The 20,534-nt window shown below is 36.9% G+C and overlaps 1 protein-coding gene and 1 long non-coding RNA gene across 6 annotated transcripts in view; one reads left to right on the forward strand and one right to left on the reverse strand.

Annotated features, from left to right (window-relative positions):
• Positions 1 to 569: 569 nt before the first annotated feature.
• GNPNAT1 (glucosamine-phosphate N-acetyltransferase 1) lies at positions 570 to 14,999 on the reverse strand. Of its 4 annotated transcripts, XM_060619866.3 has the most exons (7): positions 14,586 to 14,999; positions 9,141 to 9,308; positions 7,721 to 7,783; positions 4,909 to 5,036; positions 3,473 to 3,534; positions 2,089 to 2,257; positions 1,692 to 1,793 (listed from the first exon to the last, which is right to left on the reverse strand). In XM_060619866.3, the coding sequence occupies exons 2-6, from the start codon at positions 9,292 to 9,294 to the stop codon at positions 2,125 to 2,127; spliced, it is 540 nt and encodes a 179-aa protein (XP_060475849.1). In that variant the 5' UTR covers positions 9,295 to 9,308; positions 14,586 to 14,999; the 3' UTR covers positions 1,692 to 1,793; positions 2,089 to 2,124. The 4 variants fall into 4 exon arrangements, with proteins under 4 accessions (XP_060475845.1, XP_060475848.1, XP_060475846.1 ...); XM_060619862.3 differs by lacking the exon at positions 2,089 to 2,257 and having other exon boundaries at positions 570 to 1,793; positions 14,586 to 14,988; XM_060619865.3 differs by lacking the exon at positions 2,089 to 2,257 and having other exon boundaries at positions 570 to 1,793; positions 14,815 to 14,919.
• Positions 15,000 to 15,069: 70 nt separating this feature from the next.
• Positions 15,070 to 20,534, forward strand: part of LOC132669867 (uncharacterized) — a 171,358-nt gene continuing 165,893 nt past the window's right edge. For both annotated transcript variants that reach the window (XR_013556114.2, XR_013556115.2), the window contains exon 1: positions 15,070 to 15,200. This is a non-coding gene — a long non-coding RNA (uncharacterized LOC132669867). The remainder of the gene's footprint in view (positions 15,201 to 20,534) is intronic.

Genomic DNA, 20,534 nt, shown 5'->3' on the forward strand with positions numbered 1-20,534 from the left:
CAATGACAATTTTTATATACTTTATAACTCTTATAGGGAGGGTTTAAAAGACCTTAAGAACACTATTTAAAGGGATTTACTGAAATACCAACCTTGTAGACAATTTTATTTCAAATTATTTACAAGAATGGTAAAGCATATAATTTTGCCTTCTTTTAGGTTTATTTTTTTAACATGGGTTTTAAGTACCATAATGTACTTAATAAAGCTACCATCGTGCCAAGGTTGTAGGACTCCTGAAAAGGCAAAACTAGCTGAAAAGGCAAAAGCAGGTTTGTTGCTTTTACTAGAAACATCAATTCATAAGCATGGGTCATTAGCAGGTAAGTAGTGCACCCTCTATTGGTGAAGGGTTTCTATGGCTTTAGAAAGCCAACTTGAGCTTACTACAAGGACAGAAATCCTAAATCCAGTTGAGGTTCGTGTGAGTGAGAAGGATGACAAGTGGTGGGTCTTTACTTTCCCAATTAATTTTACAAAGAGTACACAAAACTGAAATCTTCTGAACCAGGACATAACCTAATAGTTCAACAAAAGATGCAAGAAAAACACAGACATTAGGATTCTAATGAAAGACTTTTCATCATATGAACAGGTTTAATGTAACATGGAATGCAAAAGATTAGAACCATTAATAAAATATCCAATTTTCCAACTTAAAAAAAATAATTAAAATAAATAAAATCAAAACAAGATAGTGACCAGAATAATAGTACCATGACAATCACAGTAAATAGAAAAGCTTCCATCAACATTTCAAGGATTTAACAAATGCAGTATGATACTTACTTAAAATATTCCACTCAATTTTGTAATCTTTCATAAAAATGTTACTTAGAAGACATCAATGAAAAGATGAGAAATCAGGTTAGAAATACACAATATGCCAAGATTCGCTCATTCACTGTTAAAAAGTACCTCATATTTGCTCTTAGGTATTTTAAACAAATGAATAATTATATTTCACATATAAGACAGGTGGTACCTTAACTGCATAAGAATTATATAAACTTTCAGATGTACACTTAAATTGTTTTATTTTGAATCCTGTCACATTTTATAATTTTCATTTCTACTTACTGAAAAGGCTAACCAGGTTGTTTGCCAGTTCAGTATTAGGACCAACAAATGTTGGTCTGCACTACATTTAGTTATCTTACCCAATTTCACGTAATATATGGAAAAATGATAACACTCCTAAGTGATTTTTGGTGTTTCTTTGATTGAAACAAAAATATTAATTTTGTGAATGTGATATAGCCTTATTTATGGTATATATATATATTTTTTTTAATGAGCAGTACAGATTGCAGACACATAACTCTATACTACCTATACTCTTAACTACAAAGAAATGAAGCCAAACTTTAGAAAAATACAATGCAAGAAAAGATTCAAGTTAAAAATATATTCCTTTGGTTAAAAATCATCCCCTTTATAAGACTCATTTGTAATCTAAACTCACAGCATGTCCCACAGGCCAAAGTAATCTTCTAAGTGTCATTATACCTGTTGAATTACCATGTTATTTTCAATCCAGTATTTATGGAGGTCACTGGGTTGCAGCAACAAAATATTTTAACTCTAAGAAGAGTATTGCCTTGTTGCATTAGCTCCTTTGATAAATGTCTTTCTTAAAAGATTTTTACTTTAGAAACCTCCGACACATGTAGTTTTCTTCAGATACTGTATATCCAAACTTTTTATAGAAACCAACATTTTGTGGTAGACATTCAAGGGTAATCTTATAACAGTTCAGTTTCTTGCTTAGCAAAGTAAGGGTTGATAACAACCTGCAATTCAAAAAGCAGGGGGAAAGCATAGAGCATTTGTTAATGAAAATGCATTTGAGTAACTTAATATAAATGAATAAATATTATATAAATAAAATTTCAAATTTATATTAGAAATGGGTTTAGGTCATGACCTTTCTCACTATATTCATTTAAATATTCAAATTGTAACTGGACAAGCTTTAAATCACCCAAAGCATTTTACTGTTTCAAATATAACTTATCTAAGTTGTCTCTAGCACATTAATAGAACAATACTAAATTCAACCTAAAATTAATGTTAACACTGGGGCACCTGGGTGGCTCAGTCAGTTAGGCCTCCAACTTCAGCTCAGGTCATGATCTCGTGGCTCGTGAGTTCAAGACCGGCATTGGGCTCTGTGCTGACAGCTCTTGCACCTGGAACCTGCTTCGGATTCTGTGTGTCTCTCTCTCTTTTTCTGCCCCTCCCCTGCTTGCTCTCTCTCTCAAAAATAAACAAACATTAAAATTAAAAAAAGGATTCATGTTAACACTAAAGACTCAACTTTTTAAAAAAATATGGCCAAAATTTTGAATCTTTTTCCTAAATCTATTCAAACTACTTAGGAACAGTCAACATTTCCACATAAAATGAGTAAAAGCTTTGTTCTGTATCATTTTTAAAGCTAATATTTGTGAAAGTATATATCAGATTACTTCTGGATTGCTCTAAATAATATGAAATAGAAACAAAACAAAAAAAGTATACATTTTTCAAATCCTTAAAGAATCCAAACCCCAGTATAAGAATGTGATTCTAATGGCCTTAGGGAGAAAAAACTAGATCTACAAAAATTTACCCAAAGGGTTTTCTCATGTTCGCACAGACTGAAAAGTTGTATCATTTTGAAGACAGAACATCTTGACTGAAGTTAGGAAACTATAAAAGGTATGACATTTAAGTGGACTAGAATATTAGAAATTGGTCTGTTTTGTTCACTGATGTATCCCAAATATCTCAAATAATATCTGGCACATAGCAGGTCCTAACTTATTGAGCAACTTCCTTAAAATTCAGAAGAGATGGTATTAAGCAAGTTAAAAGATTTGGATAGGGACGCCTGGGTGGCTCTCAGTCGGTTAAGCGCCTGACTCTTGATTTCAGCTCACATCATGATCTCACTCTGAGTTCAAGCCCCACATCAGGCTCTGCGCTGAAGTGTGGAGCCTGCTTGGGATTCTCTCTTCTCTGCCCCTCCCCCCCACTCACGCTGTCTCTTGTCTCTCTAAATAAATAAACAAAAAATTTAGATAAATGCATAGAGAATTATACAGGAAAGGCTATTTTAGTATATGTTTCTAAAACTTAAGAGGCTGAGGACATTTCCTTTGTTTTTAAATAAGACTGGGAAATAGGTGAATCACTTGACTCGGCCAAAAGTTTGTTTCCTATTAGTATGAAAATATTAAAAGTCAATAAAAATGTTAGTCTATAAGACAGTATACTCCCAATTTCCTAACTTCATGATAAAACATAAAAATACTTTGTTTCTTCCATTAAATTTAATTTAAACTACAGGGTGAGCTTAATTAAGGACACCTAAAAAGAACTTCAAACAGGAAAACATTTTTTTAACAAATATCTGGGTAAGATACTACTAACTAAAACAGAAAAAGTATCTAATTTAATGAGGGTTACCTTGTTTCTGCCTACTTACAGTTTGCCAAGCTGCTTTCCTCGGCATTCATCACTAACAACAACATCTTCTACTCTTCCTCTCTGAAAATATTTACAGCATTTAAGGGACTAAGCATGTAGTTTTGTTTTTAGCTACATCAACAAGTGACAGAATTCAATGATAACAATATTTTGTAAACTTGGAAGTTCACAGAAACCAAAATGCAACCCTTTTTTACTTATTATAGAGGAAATAATATAATGAACCAATTTGTAGCCTAATCTTGTTTTGTCTATATCGAAAATCTTACCACTCCATTGTTTTAAAGCAGATTTCAGAATCCACAGAACCAAAATGTAATCTTGTCATGTTCCATCATCTTACTCCTTGCTTAATAGCAATTTCTTTCAAACATCCAAATATAATTTACTAATTTCTAGTAAAGAAAGCCCACCAAAATTTGTACCTCAGAATACATTTGAAGTGTTTCTAATTTTCACTGGATTAGCTAGGTTCTCATGAGTCATGAGGAGTGATCAGGAGTTAGAAATGTCACAGAGCAGAATACAGTTGAATAATGTGGTTTGTTTGAACTGTACAGGTGCACTTATGCAGATTTTTTCTAATAAATGCAATACTGTAAATGTATTGTCATTATGATTTAATAACATTTTATTTTCTCTGGGGTGCCTGGGTGGCTCAGTCAGTAATCATCAGACTCGATCTCAGCTCAGGTCATAATCAAACTCTGTGTCAGGCTCTGGGCTGACAGTGAGGAACCTGCTTGGAATTTTCTCCCTCCCTCTCTCTCTGCCCCTCCTCTGCTCACATTCATTCTCTCTCGCCTTCAAATAAACTTAAAAAAAAAAAAAAGTAACATTTTTTTCTCTAGCTTGCTTTATAAATAAAAATACTATATATAATATGCATAACATAATCAACTGCTTATGTTGTAGGTAACCAGTCAACATTAGTTTTGGGAGTCAAAAGTTACACGCAGATTTTTGACTGCAGAGTGTCAGCATCCCTAACTCCAATCTTGTTCAAGGGTCAACTATATAATATTCTGAATCTTTTAGTGCTTGGAAATGGATGTGGGAATTTGTGTTACTGTATATACAAAGTATTATTTTGTTTGTTTGTTTTTTTAAATAGCATTAGGGATTCTAAACATCACTGCCAAATTTCATGATGCTGACTTGGTTTCCCTATGACTATACCAAATCTGACACCTTACAAAACAATGTTTAGCAAACAATTCAGATAGTTAATACATCTTCCTCCTAACTCTGAGAACACAAGACGAAAATGTTACTAAGTGATGTCTAAGAAGCAAAACTTTTTCCAGGGCAATACAGCTCTCATTTTACATTGAAAAGCAGTGAGAAAATAGATTTGTCTAATGGAAACTCAAAGTTGATTTTGCTAGAAAACATTTGTTCATTTTATTCATAAGCATTAATGTGAACACATACCTTAGCACAGGAATGGATGAATTTATGTTCTATTATCAGAGTTGCTGTAGCCACAATTTGTCCTAAAGTCACATCTTCCACAACTGTAACATAATAGTCCCCAGATTTCTTCATGTGCTCAAAAGATTCTGTGGAAATCGGACAAGTGTTATGTGGTAGACTTTAAACTTTATTAGGTGCCATAAAATTATTAGGATTAGCTGACTCATTATTGAATATTTAAAGTGATTTCACCATGGCAATTTACTTTGTTTTCTAAAGAAAATATTAATTATTATGGGGTGCCTGGGTGGCTCAGTCAGTTAAGCATCTGACTTGATTTCGGCTCAGGTCATGATCTCAGGGTTCGTGCCCTGCGTTGGGCTCTGTGCTGGCAGTGCAGAGCCTGCTTGGGATTGTCTCTCTCCCTCTCTCTGATCCTCCCATGCTTGCTCTCTCTCTCTCTCTCTCAAATAAACTTAAAAAAAAGTTTTCAAAGAAAATATTAAAAATGACCAAGTGGTTGAAACATCAGCAATTATTATCAATTAGAATACAGTCCATACATTAAAAAAAATCTGCTAGCAAAGTACAACTATTAACAGCTATTTTAGGTGAGTAACACAATGCAAGTAAATTACAGAGGCTTCCACTTCTGTGACTAATGAATAAAAACTCTAATATGTTTATTACTTTAAATAAGTTTCTTTAACCTTTACACTCAATATTAAAAAAAAAAACTGCAAACCTCTTGTTTTTAAAAATTTTTAACGTTTTATTTATTTTTGAGAGAGAGAGCATGAGCAGAGGAGGTACAGAGAGGAAGACAGGGAATCCCAAAGCCCAACATGGGGTTTGAACCCTAAACTGTGATATCATGACCTAAGCCAAAGCCGGACACTCCACCAACTGAGCCACACAGGTGCTCAATTTACATGCTCAAATTTTAATTAAAATGTTTACATGGCTCCATTCTGTAATTTTTAGTCTTCTGGCTTCAAAATATTTTGACAGTGATCTGGTGTTTCAGGACTCTGACTTGCTTTAGAAACAGAATCTGGCACACCTGGGTGGCTCAGTTGGTTAAGCATACAACTCTTGGTTTTGGCTCAGGTCCCATCTCCTGGTTTCTCAAGGTAGAGTCCCACATCCGTCTCCATGCTTACAGTGTGGAGCCTGCCTGACATTCTCTTTCTCTCTCTCTCTCTCTCTCTCTCTCTCTCTCTCTGCCCCTTCCCCACTCACTCTGTGTGTGTGTGTGTCTCTCTCAAAAATAAATAAATATTTAAAAAATTTAAAAAAAAGAATCTTTGTTTGCTTTGAAAGCACCTTGTGAAGTAGCTAAAAAATGTTTCCATACCTAATCATCCCAAAGTCACATGGCAAATAGGAGCAAAGATGGAATACTTTTCTCTCAAATTGATTTTTAGCACTTATCTTGGGTTTCTCATCTAATCAGACATACAGGCAAAGAGGAATTCAGAAATAAAAACTGATCCTAATATTCTCACATACTATTTATTTCCAGTCTCGTTCTAGATAGGGTTCTGGAGTGGGAAGAAGAAATAAATTCAAGGAAAACAGTGAGAATCAGAAAAGAGTGATCTTCATCTTGGGAGGATCAGCTACAGTACAAAAAAAAATTACCTGGTGACAGAAATGAAGAAATTGTAGAAAACAGGAAACGACAGTGTTAGAGCACTGGATGGGATCAGGAAAGTTCTAATCCTTTCTTTATCAGTAACTATCTGTGATCTTATGTCATTTGACCTCTCTGGATTTCCATTCTTTCATATGCATTATAAATTTTTTTTTAATGTGTATTTATTTTAAGAGAGAGACAGGCTGTGAGCAGGGGAGGGGCAAAGAGAGAGGGAGACACAGAATCCGAAGCAGGCTCCAGGCTCTGAGCCATCAGCACAGAGCCTGACGCAGGGCTAGAAAGAGATCATGACCTGAGCAGAAGTCAGACGCTCAACTGACTGAGTCACCCAGGCACCCCATCTCTCATATGTATTATAAATGCTTATGACACTGGTTGACCTTAAAATTCAATATAAACAAACTAAATAAATTGAGAACGTAATGTCTCAATCACTCTTTTTTATTTGGTGATGAGATTTCCATGATTAACCTAACCACATGAAAAATACTATAAGGGGCGCCTGGGTGGCTTAGTCAGTTAGGCAGCCAACTTTGGTTCAGGTCATGATCTTCTGGTCTGTGAGTTTGGGCTCCATGTCGCATTCTGTGCTGACAGCTCAGAGCCTAAAGCCTGCTTAGGATTCTATGTCTCCCTCTTTCTCTGCCTCTCTCCTGCTCATGCTTGGTCTCTCTCTCAAAAATAAACAAACAAACAAACAAAAAAATACAATATAAAACAATCTCTAAAGATGTCACCTAGATTTAATGCTACGATAATTGTCTAAAAGTCAGGTATTTTGTAAAACACGAGAATTGCTACATTTGGATTCTAGAACAGGTAATCACATTAAACATTTAAATAAGAAAATGGGCATCTGAGTGGCTCAGTTGGTTAAGCATCTGACTCTTGATTTCGGCTCAGGTCATGATCTCACAGTACATGAGTTCAAGCCCCAGGTGATAGCATGATAGCACAGAGCCTGCTTGGGATTCTCTCTTTGTCCCCTCCCCCCGCCTCTCTCTCTCTCTCAAAATAAATAAACTTTAAAAAATAAGAAAATAGCTAATTATCCTATGAATAATTTCCAGCTATTTGAACACAAACACACGTAGACACTGAACATAGCTCTAAATGAAAAATCTTGTTTCCCTTTATTTTCATTCAGGAAAAAGATGCTGTAGTACTTACTCATAAATTGTTCAGGGTTGACAACTCCGGTTTCAGTCAGCTGACCTAGTACTTTAAAAAAACCTAGTTTTGAAAAACAGATTTCAAGTCATGAGAAGACCAAATGAAAAATCTATCAAAAGCAATGTGTGAAGGTGGTGGGATTATGGGCACTTGTGTTTTCAGAACTTTCTGTAATCATTTTGAAATTAATCATTTTATTATTTAAAAATATTAAACTGAAACCCATTACTCTTTCTATAATCACTACATGAAACAAAGAATAATAGGTTTTACCAAGGATTTTGCCTGGAAAAGGATTTTTTAAGATTTTAGAATCATGCAGACCTTAATAATTCAATATTTATAAAACAAGCAGGTATATTTTTCGATGTAATTTGCATTAAATTTGCTGCAAGGCATGCCAAATTTTCCCAAATACATGCTTTGGCTTTATTTACTTAAACGTGCAAGATCGTCATGGTCAAATATGATATTATTTTTGAATTAAAATATAAATATTGTTGAGACTAAGTTTTAAGGAATACTAATTAATTTCATTAATGTTAAATCAATGTGAACATTTGAGAACTTTGAGAATCTTAACTTCTACACACTCAATAATTAGTCTGACCAAAATTAGTTTCTTCAGATTTCCTACTAAAAAGAAAACTAAAAAGTTGACTTCTTATTACCAAAATTTAAGGAACTCATTTTGGAGAATTTATATTTAAAAAAAAGAAATATATGTAAACAAAACCTCTGCAACCTTTCCAAGTAAATTATCTCCACTCTCATTTCCCATCCAGCTTCTTAGAGAAGACTCTTCCTTATTGTCATTATAGATGATAATTTTACCTTTATGAAAAGTCTTTTTAAAGGATTAATTAGGAAGGAGTAGTGTTGTACTTAAGACATTTGAAATATTTCACAGTGATACCTGGTCTTAGCCATTATATATACATATTGGAATTGAGTGTCTCAGTCACTTTAGAAATTAAGTACCAAAAAAATCCAAAAATCAAATATTATTTTTTAATATTCTCAGCATCATCATATTTTGTGGAGAAAACAGAATGCTAATTACAGTTGACTCTTGAACAACACAGGTTTGAACTGTGCGGGTCCACTTGTACATAGATTTTTTTCAATAAGTACATTACAGTACCATAAATACATTTTTATTAATAACATTTTTCTCTATCTTACTTTATTGTGAGAATATAGTATGTAACACATAACATGAAATATGTATTAATCAACTATCTCTGTTATTGGCAAGGCTTCTGGTCAACAGTAGGCTATTAGTAAGTTAAACGTTTGGTGAACCAAAATTTAGACACAGATTTTCAAATGCACAGGGGTCAGTGCCTCTAACCCCCCATGTTGTTCAGGGGCCAACTGTATAATTCTAACCAAGATTTGTAAACCAAGTCCCTACCTCTATTTAAGTCAGCAGTACAAAGGGGCCTCAAAACCAAACCTTCTCCAGGATGTGTTGGGGAAATGGCTGGAGAAAATGTTGCTGTATTCTGGCTCCAGTCCACTTCTTTGAGTAGACTTGGGTCAAACATAGGAGTTTCATCAGGTTTCATCTTTGTAGTAAGGTCTAAAATAAAATTTTAAATGGTAAGGCATTTATTTAATAGGGAATTATGGCTGGTAAGAAAGTCTATTTCTTAATAAAAGTTAATGCAATTAGAAAATTCTTTTAACATATATGCAGTATATGTTCTATCCCGAATCTAGCATAAATGCCACAATCACAGATGAACAGAAGACTTATGGTTAACATCAGATAGTAAACAAATGACTAAATTTGTAAGTTTTAAACTTTAAAACCATGTTTTCTAGCAAGTCTTCTAAAATATTTTTCCTATCGGCTGGTGCTAGCATAGCACTGTGATTAGCTGACTTTTCATGGGCTTTTACTTTTTTTTATTATTGGGCTAAGAGATGGTTGGTCTTACCACTAAGAAAGACTTATTGGCCATACTACTTGGTTTTTTATATGAATCATAAACAGAAGATAATTGATAAACTGGCTTAAATTATTTACTCCACATTCACTGTAGTATTTGGTCTCAGCTAGTAAAGATTCATATTAAGGGTATCTGTTGGATTTTGTTTTCAGACCAGATTTTCTAAGAACCTATAACGTAATTTTCTCAGCTGCAATTAGGAAGCGTGAGAAGAGCCAGTGTTTTTCATACTATTAAAAAATAATCAGTTATAGTATTATCCTCTTGTTTGAACATTCAGAAACTGGTAGATTCTTACTAGGTGTGGTCTAATAAAACAGCGTAAACAACAGATACAAGGACAGAATGAAAAAATTATATAAAACGTAAAAATGGAGGCAGTGGCACGTCTGTGGAACCCAGAGTTGCAAGAACAGAATCTTCGTAACAATTATTAGTAGACTGTAAAGCAACCCCTAACTTTCATTTCTATTCCTTTACCCAGTTAAAAAAACTATTCTATTTGATACTTGCTTCTAGCTTTCCTTTGAAACAAAGATTTTAAAGATATATATCCATGATATTAACATAACAAAAGGAAACAAACAGGAAAAATTAAAGTCTATTTGATGACAATTTTCCCAATAACCTCACTCCAATTATGTTCCCTATTTCCTAAATCATGATATGCTTAAGGGAAATTAGTCTGAACTTTTCCTTAAAGGTGGATTAAACCTCTGCATGTGTAACTGACAACCATACAGGCAATGCTGCACTTACAGTAGAGGCTTTGGGAAGGTAGTGTGGTATAATAACAGAAGTTAACATTTGTTCAGCATTTACAATAGGTCAGACATTATTCAAAGAACCTCACACATTACTAATTCATTTACTTCAACAATCCTACAGGATAGGGATGATTATTATCTCCATTTAAACAGACTAGGAAACGAAGTAACCTGCTCAAGATCACAAAGTTAGTGGAGTCAGGATTTAAACTTAAGATGGAAAAGAGCATGAGCTTTGGAGTCAAGCTGGTGTCCAAATGTCAAATGTGATTATAGCTAATGTATTCAACTCTAACAATCCGTTTACTCATTTGTAAAATGGAGATGAAATTATTAGAAGGACGTGAATTACTATATACAGCACTTAACAGTGCCTGGCATACTGTAATTGCTCAACAAGATATACTTCAGTTAGCAGCTAATTAGAATTCATGTTTATAAATCTTTAATTTTTTTCATCTTTAAATTAATTCATGAGTCAGGCACCGTGCTGGGTACAGACAGGGGCTACAAAAAAGATGACAGGTTATATGTTTATATTAAACTGAAACATTCTTGGATAGAAAAAAAAAATCATAGTTTATTATGTAGAACACCAAGGAGTTTTTTCCCCCTCAAAAAGGACTTAAATATGTTAAGCTGTAAAAAACAAAACAACTATATCTGGTTCTAAGACTAGTAAGAAAAGGAAATAAATTGTGATGATTAAAATATTAAAACAGTCATTCATATTGGGGCACCTGGGTGGCTCAGTTAAGTGTCTGACTCTTGACCTCAGCTCAGGCCATGATCTCATAGTTTGTGGGATAAGCCTCACATCAGGCTCTGTGCTGTCAGCACAGAGGGATTCTCTCCCCTCCTCTCGCTCTCTGCTCTTCCCCCACGTTCTCTCTCTCTCAAAATAATAAACATTAAACACACACACACGCACACACAATCTAGGGGCGCCTGGAGCGTCGGACTTCAGCTCAAGTAATGATCTCACGGTTGTGGGTTCAAGCCCCACGTGGGGCTCTGTGCTGACAGCTCAGATTCAGAGCCTGGAGCCTGCTTCAGATTCTGAGCCAGCCTCCCTCCCTCCCTCTCTTTCTCCCTCTCTCTCTCTGCCCCTCCCCCACTCATGCTCTGTCTCTCTCAGAAATAAACAAACATTTTAAAAAACCACACATTCATATCAAATTTAACAAGCTTACAGTCCACTTGAAACAGATTTTGTATCGGTTAACTTTAATGCATGCATTTTAGTGTTTGTCCCTGGTAATTGGATCCCTGAGGCTTTTGGGTATTCTCTCATCGCAAACATGGGTAACAACATTTTTTCAGGTAGGCAGATAAACAGGCTAAATATTTATCAATAGAGTAAAATGTACACATTAAATACAGAAGCCCAAAAGTGTTAAAAATTTAGTTCCTCAGGGCAACACACTATTTAAACAGTTTGATGTTCATTTTATTTAACATACAGTTGTAATCATGAACTTTAAAGAAAGCTCAAAAGGGAATTTTGATGAACATTAGAACAATTTAAAGTAGATTACTATTTCCTATGAAGTTGCCTGAGTTTACAATAAAATGTAGTCTAGAAAACACACAAAATACAGTTAATAATTTCCAAGAGAGAAGGGGGAGAGGAGGTACACAGGAGAATTAGGATTACAAAGCCTTTAACTAATGAATTTTAAACAGTAAATACTAATATTTTCCTGTGCTTTTATTTAACCAGATGGTCCTATTCCCTGAATGATCATAAAAAAATAGTATTGGCTAAAATTTATGAAGTGCTTTGTACCTGTTAACTCATAAAAATACAATGAGAGATCTTTCATTATTATCCCCATTTTACAGACCAAGAAATAGGCACAGTAACTTGCTCAAGATAACAGGGCCAGTAAGGAACAGAGTAAGGATTCAAAACCAGGCAACAGAGCCGGCTTCATAGGCACTGGGCCCCATTGCAGTTGCCCTGGGCCTCACACTTGGTTCTACTCTCTGCTGCCACAGAATTGAAATTCTTAACAATTTTTAAACAAAGAACCCTCTATTTGCATTTTGCACAGGTTACCACAGACTATGCAGCCATTGCTGCATGACTCCAGATTCTGTACCTTTAGTAATGAAGATGCACTAGTGAAGATGAATTCCCTACTTCATTGTACAAGTTAAAAATTTAGTCAAAAGCAACACCTGTAAACTATATTTGGAAAACAAGAGTATTCGACATGTCAACAAAATACATTGAACAAAGCATTCTGGATAGAAATAAGAATCCATTAACTGGGCAATCAGAAATTAACATCAAAATGTCTTGATGAGTTATTTTACTGGGCAATCAGAAATTAACATCAAAATGTCTTGATGAGTTATTTTACAAAATAAAGCCATACTTAAAGTTACTTTCCTTTATCTCACTCCATCCCCATTTAGTAAAATTCTGCTGGTGCCCAATTAATATGCTGGGGAAGTTAAAATAGTATGTGATTTGATTATCAAATTTCAAAAGATTTTTAGAAAGGAATGAAATAGATTTGGTTTACAAAAAATTATTTTAGGATCTTAAGGTGCGCTGAAGTATTGCAAAACTAGGAAATTTCAGTAAACAGAATTGCAGATGTCTGAAGCTGAATCTCATCATCAACACTAGGGTGACGGATTTTAAAAACTAAACCTTAACCCTCCCTAAATATTTCTCCAGAACCTTTCCAATTTAACTGTGAAGTTAGCATGCATTTACAAGGCCCATATAAGCCTAACAGCCCAATAAATGCCTAGTGAATGAATAACAAATGGTATAAGACTTACTCGGTCACAACTCAGAAAATCCAAAAGAAGAAAGTTTCCCAAATTGCCACAAATGATATCACAAAAACGATACACCAAATTCGTTTTTACTAGGATCATCAAGTTCTCGTTCAATTGACTATTCTTTGGGCAATTTCAACAATTTAGTTTCCCAACTTGTACAGCAGACTAAAATACAAACAGGGAGGAGATGCTGCTAGAAGCAAGCAATTGAGAGCAACAAGTAGTAGACACTGGGAATGAGGATTTTTAAAGTTGATACAAAAATTTAAAAAGCATAATCCAAGGCTAAACCTAAACTGCTTTACATATCTCAAGAGTTCCTGGGTCATCGCTACATTACTTCATGACATGGTGAATGGGGGAAGGGGGAAGTTTTGCTCTTTGAGACTTTAGGGTTTGTCTACATGCACTTCGTAACAATTTCGATACTAATTTGACTAATTTTTTAATCTAAAGAACACTTTATTCGCTGATGATTTTTAACAGACCTTGCCATATTTATTAAGCTATGAAATTATACTTCAGCAGAGAATTTTAAAAAGTATTTTCTGATCGTTTATTTGATCCCTATAATCTGGTACTATTCCCAGGCTACCCATTAGGAAACTGGAGCACGTGGAGCCTCAAGGTAACACTGCAAATGTGTGAAGTGGGACTTAGAATCCTATCTTGTTTTCCCATCTTGAGCTCTAAAACACCATATTCCATAGACTACAATCTTCACATCATCGTACCAGACAGGTAGCTTTAATTCTAAAAAATATCAGCGAATTCTACCAAAAGGCTGATCTAAATGATTTCTTGAGACCCATTCTAAGATTTATTCATGAGTGCATAACCTAACAAAACTAATTCTATAATCTCCCGTTTCAATTTTGCACGAAATTTTAAGAGTTCGGTTTACATAAACATCAGTTCCTCCTATAAGGAAAATCATAGTGTTCAGTGTGTCTAGGGGTACGAGCCCCGGGAAAAGACACAAAGGATGTCCTTCCCTTCCGCAGCTGAAGCCCCAGTTTAGTCAGTGCAGGAGGTGATCTTCCGGGCAGAATCAGGTCCTCAAGTGGCTCCCGACCGCCGCGGGGTGCACCTCGGAAAGGAACAGGGAAAAGGGGGATCGGGGCATTCGTGCCCCTTCAAAATTGATGACAGCAAGGTTTGTGAGCAGTCTCGATCCCCCACGTTAAAACCTGATGAGCGAAGAGTTAGTTTCGACCCCAGACCCTGTGCCCACCACGGTATGGCTGGACCACTAGCCCTCATCCCTAACCTCTCTCTGACCCAGGCGCGCTCAACTTGCTCCGAACCGCACTCCACCACCACATGTGCACCCACCTGGCGAGGCTAAATGCGCGGCTCCCGGAACAAACACCTCCCACCCGGGCCTAGCTCTCCTCGCCCGGGGACAGCGGTCACACCTGTTTGATAAATGTGAAGGCAGGCCCACGACGGCCCCCTGGACACCAGGCGCGGCCCGGCTCTCGCTCCCCGGCCCCCAGCCTCCCTCACCCGTGGAGGCCTCGCGGTCGGCGCTCCTCTCCAGGCCCGTCGGACTCTCACCCACCCGGGCACACAGTACCGGATCCGGATCCGGCTTCAGCGCCAGCCCCACCTCCTCCTCCACCTCCCGCGCCACGGTTGCCGTCGCGGCCGCCCCTGCGCGAACAGCCACCGGGACGTGGCAACGCCGCCAACGCCTCCGCCCCACCCCGGGCCGCTTACGCAGGGCCTCGCGCAGGCGGGCGGAGGTGCTCCGAGGGCGAGGGGCGGGCCGGGGCGGGGCGTGCGGCGGGCTTTCGCACGTGGGGCGCGGCGAGGACCGCCCCCGCGGGGACTCCGCCTCCCGGCGGCGCGGGGGCCCCACCCTGGCTCGCTCCCTGCGGTCATTCCCGCGGCCTCCAGCTCTCGGCTTCTCGGGAAATAACTCTGCTTAGGAGTCAGCGAAGCACCGTAAGTGGTGATAGTGTGGGCCTTTTGCTTTCTCGGAACCCGGAGGCTCGGCCTCTTGCCCTCTGCCGTTGCCCCTTGTTGCCCCTTCTCTTAATAGTGCATTTAATTAGGACTTGGGCGACTGGCTGGCAGCTGGAAGCTCCTCATCCCGTTTTCTGAGTCACCTCCGTGAAGTGAGGCCACTGCAGTCCTTTCAGATCCTTTTTGGATGAACCACAGGGTTAAGACACCGGTTCTCAGCTGTGGCGGTTTCGCCTGCCAGGAGACAGTTGGCGATGTCTGGAGTTTTTCCAGCCTGTCCGTGGGAGAGATGTCACTGTTATCTGCCAGAGGGTAGAGACCACCTAGGCTGTTAAACGTAAAATACACAGCAGGGACCCACGACAACATTGGAGAGCTAGTGGAGATGCTGAGGTGGAGAAACCCTGGATTAGAAAAGAAAAAAAAAAATGACTTTTGAGTTCCCATTTCCAAAACAGATGTCCTCATTTTACGGGTTAGGGAACTGAGGTTCAGAGAAGTAATTTACCAAAGTCATATAGCTACTAGCACCCCTTCCTTGCCTTATACCATAAATTTCAACTTCTTGGAATTGCAAAGTATTTTATCCTTAATACTGTTTGAAGAACACTGTATGTAGTCTGCCAGAAATGATATTTTCTGCTTATTTGTGAGATTTAAGTTTCAGTGAACACTTTTACTGGTTCATGTATTCTCACACCTTCAAACGTCTGTGTGGCTGATGGCATCCACATTTCTGTATCCATCCTTCTTTTTACCGTTTTGCATAGCAAAAATGTATAAGACGTAAAAAGAAACACCACAAATCTCAAACATAGATCCTTGTTTACTTATCACACTTCTGGCCCTATGTTTTCGATGAATTTCTTCTGAGCAACAAAATGCTGTAAAATTTACAGTTTAGCAAAAAGTATAGCAATCAGTTACACAATTTATCACAGAACACAGTTCTGAGAGGTACCCCAAAAGATCTCCCGCATTTCAGACGTATTCCTCCTTATCCCTTTTGTGCCACAGAAATACGATTTCTCCTTAATAGTCACTCTAGCCAGCACACTCTAGCCTCCTCCTTTGCCTGTTGGTTTACTTGCAATGAGGTAGCCAGGTGACAATCTCAACTTCTAGTTTAATGGAATCATTGGTGTGTTCTCTAGTGATTTTTATTTATTTTTTATTTTTAAATTATATTTGAGAGAGAGCGAGTGAGCAAGCAAGTGAGGGACAGGGGCAGTGGGAGAGAGAGAGGGAGAGAGAGAGAGAGAGAGAGAGAGAGACAGACTCAAGCAGGTTTCTTGCTCAGCATGGAGTCCAACGCGGGGCTTGATCCCAGGATCCTGGGATCATGACCTGAACAAAAATCAAGAATTGGACGCTCAACTGACTAAGCCACACAGGTGCCCCTATTTTGTTTTTTCAATTGAGATATAACTCATGTATAACATAACAAGGATTTTATATATGTATGTATTGCAAAATGATTACTTCAGTAAGTTCAATTAACATTCCTCACCATACATAGTTACAAATTTGGTTTTTTTTTGTGTGTGATGAGAACTTTTAACATTTATCCTCTTAGCAACTTTCAAATATACAATATTGTTAGCTATAGTCATAATGCCTACGTTGTATCCCCAGGAGTAATTTAACTTATAACTGGAAGTTTGTGCCTTTTGACCCTTTCAGTCATTTTGCTCCCCACCCCCTACCTCTGGCAACTACTAATTTTTTCTCTATATCCATGAATTTATTTGTTTGTTTTGTTAGATAGAACATATAAGTAAGATCATAGAGTATTTGTCTTTATCTTTCTGACTTGTTTCACTTATCGTAATGTATTAAAGCTCCATCTGAGTTGTTGTAAATGACAGGATTCCCTTTTTTATTGTGGAATAATATTCCACTATTTGTATTTGTATTTATATATGTGTGTATATAAACAAACTTCTTTATACATTCATCTAACAATGGACACTTAAATTGTTCCCATGTCTTGGCTATTGTTAGTAATGCTGCTATGAACATGTGGGTATGTATATCTTTTCTAGCTGATGGTTTAATTTTCTTTGGATAAATATCCAGAAGTGAAATTGCTGGGCCATATGGTAATTTCTATTTAAATATTTTTGAGGAACATGTTTTCGTTTTTGTTTTGTGTTGTTTAGAACAGTTTTTTTTTTTAAGTTTTTATTTTCATTCTAGTTAACATACATTGTTATATTGGTTTCAGGTGTACAATATAGTGATGCCACAATTCCATTCACCACCTGGTCCTCATCACAGCAAGTGCGATCCTTAATCCCCACAATCTGTTTAACCCATTGGTTACATAGTTGCAGTGGAACTGATAACCATCAGTGCTTTATAGTTAAGAGTCTGTTTCTTGGTTTGTTTCTTTCTCTCTCTTCCTCCACCCCCATGCTCCTTTGTTTTGTTTCTTAAATTCCACACATGAGGGAAATCAAATGGTATTTCTTTCTTTGACTGACTTATTTTGCTTAACGTTATACTCTCTAGCTCCATCCATATTGTTGTAAATGGCAAAATTTCATTCTTTTTATGGCTGAATAATATTCCGTTGTATACATACATGACATCTTCTTTATCCATTTATTAATCGATGGACACTTGGGCTGCTACCGTATCTTGGCTCTTGTAAATAATGCTGCAATGAACATGAGGTGCTATATCTTTTTGAATTAGTATTTTTGTATTCTTTGGGTAAATATCCAGGACTGCAATGGCTGTATTATGGGATAGTTCTATTTTTAACTTTTTGAGGAACTTTCATACTGTTCATACTGTTTTACATCCTTACCTGTACCTGTTGTTTCTTCTGTTGTTGATTTTAACCATTCTGACATGTGAGGCGATATCTCGTGGTTTTGATTTGCATTTTCCTGATGGTAAGTGGTGCTGAGCATCTTTTCATGTGTCTATTAGCCATCTGGATGTCTTCTTTGGAGAACTGTCTGTTCATGTCTTCTGCCCATGTTTTACATGGATTATTTGTTTTTTGGTGTTGAGTTGTATAAGTTCTTTATATATTTGGATACTAGCCCTTTATTGGATATGTCATTTGTAAATATCTTCTCCCACTCAGTAAGTTGCCTTTTAGTTTTATTGATTGTTTCTTTCACTGTACAGAAGCTTTTTATTTTGATGTAGTCCCAATAGTTTATTTTTGCTTTTGTTTCCCTTGCCTCAGGGGATCTGTTTAGGAAAAAGTTGCTACAGATGATGTCAAAGAGGCTACTGCCTGTATTCTAGGATTTTTATGGTTTCAGATCTCACATTTAGGCCATCAATCCATTTTGAATTGATTTTTGTATATAGTATTAGAAAGTGGTGCAGATTCTTTCTTTGGCATGTTGCTGTCCAGTTTTCCCAACACCACTTGTTGAAGAGACTGTCTTTTTTCCTATTGGATATTCTTCCCTGCTTTGTCAAAGATTAATTGACCATATGATTGTGGGTTTACTTCTGGATTTTCTATTCTGTTCCACTGATCTTTGTGTCTCTTTTTGCATCAGTACCATACTGTTTTGACTACTCCATCTTTGTAATATAACTTGAAGTCCAGAATTGTGATGTCTCCAGCTTTACTTTTCCTTTTCAAGATTGCTTTGGCTGGCTGGGTCTTTTGTGGTTCCACACAAATTTTAGGATTATTCTAGTTCTGTGAAAAATGCTGTTAGTATTTTGCTAGGGATTGCATTAAATATGTAGATTGCTTTGGGTAGTATGGACATTTTAACCACATTTGTTCTTCTAATCCATAAGCTTGAAATGTCTTTCCATTTCTTTGTGTTGTCTTCCATTTCTTTCATCAGTGTTTTGTAGTTTTCAGAGTACAGGTCTTTCACCTCTTTGGTTAGTTTTATTCCTAGATATCTCATTAGTTTTGGTACAATTGTAAATGGGACTGTTTTCTCTTAAAAAAATTTTTTTTTTAATTAATTAGGCTCCATGCCCAATGTGGGGCTTGAATTCATGACTCTGAGGTTAAGAGTCACACGCTTTACTGCCAGAGCCAGCCAGGCACCCCTAAATGGATTGTTTTCTTAATATCACTTTCTGCTGGCTCATTATTGGTATATAGAAATGCAACCAGTTTCTGTACATTGATTTTTGCATCGTGTGACTTTACTGAATTTATTTATCAGTTCTAGGAGGTTTTTGGTGGAGTCTTTTGGGTTTTCTATATATAGTAGTATCATGTCATTTGCAAGTAGTGGAAGTTTCACTTCTTCCTTTCCAATTTGGATGCTTTTTATTCCTTTGTCTTGTCTGATTGCTATGGCTAGGACTTCCAGTAATGTGTTAAATAGAAGTGGTGAAAGTGGACATCCTTGTCTTGTTCCTGACCTTATGGGAAAAGCTCTTAGTTTTTCACCCTTGGGTATAATGTTATCTATGGGTTTTTCATATATTGCCTTTATTATGTATAATAATAAACATATAACATATGTTATATATGTTCCCTCTAAATCTACTTTGTTGAGGGTTTTTATCATGAATGGATGTGGCACTTGTCAAATGCTTTTTCTGCATCTATTCAAATGATTATATGGTTCTTGTCCTTTCTCTTACGTGATGTATCACATTGATTGATGTGCAAATATTGAGCCACTCTTTCCCAAGAATAAATCTCACTTGATTGTGGTGAAAGATTTTTTTAAATGTATTCTTGGATTCAGTTTGCTGTTATTTTGTTGAGCATTTTTGCATCTATGTTCATCAGAGATATTGGCCTATAGTTCTTTTTTTTTGGGGGGGGGTGTCTTTATCTGGTTTTGGTATCAGGGTAACACTGGCCTCATAGAATGAATTTGGAAATTTTCCTTCCTTTTCTATTTTTTGCAATAGTCTAAGAAGAAGAGATATTAACTCCTCTTTAAGTGTTTGATAGAGGGGTGCCTGGGTGGCTCAGTCAGTTAAGTGTCCAGCTCAGGTCATGATCTCATGGTTGTGAGATTGAGCCTCGTGTTGGGCTTCACACTGGGCATGGAGCCTGCTTAGGATTCTCTTTCTCCCTCTCTCTCTGCCCCTCCCTTCCTCTCAAAATTAATTAATTAATTAAAAAATAGGAGAGGAAGCTTGAGATGGTGGCATAAGAGGACGCTTGCTCACTTTGTCCTGCTGATCACTTAGATTCCACCCACATCTGCCTAAACAACCCAGAAAACCACCAGAAGACTAACAAAACGGACTCTCTGGAGCCAAGTGTAGACGAGAGGCCCACGGAAGAGAGTAGGAAGGGCAGAGAGGTGGTGTGTGCTACCTGGACTGGTGGGAGGGAGCTGGGGCAGTGGA

Source organism: Panthera onca, chromosome B3 (genome assembly GCF_046562875.1).
Source record: "Panthera onca isolate mPanOnc1 chromosome B3, mPanOnc1 haplotype 2, whole genome shotgun sequence".
NCBI lineage: Eukaryota > Metazoa > Chordata > Mammalia > Carnivora > Felidae > Panthera > Panthera onca.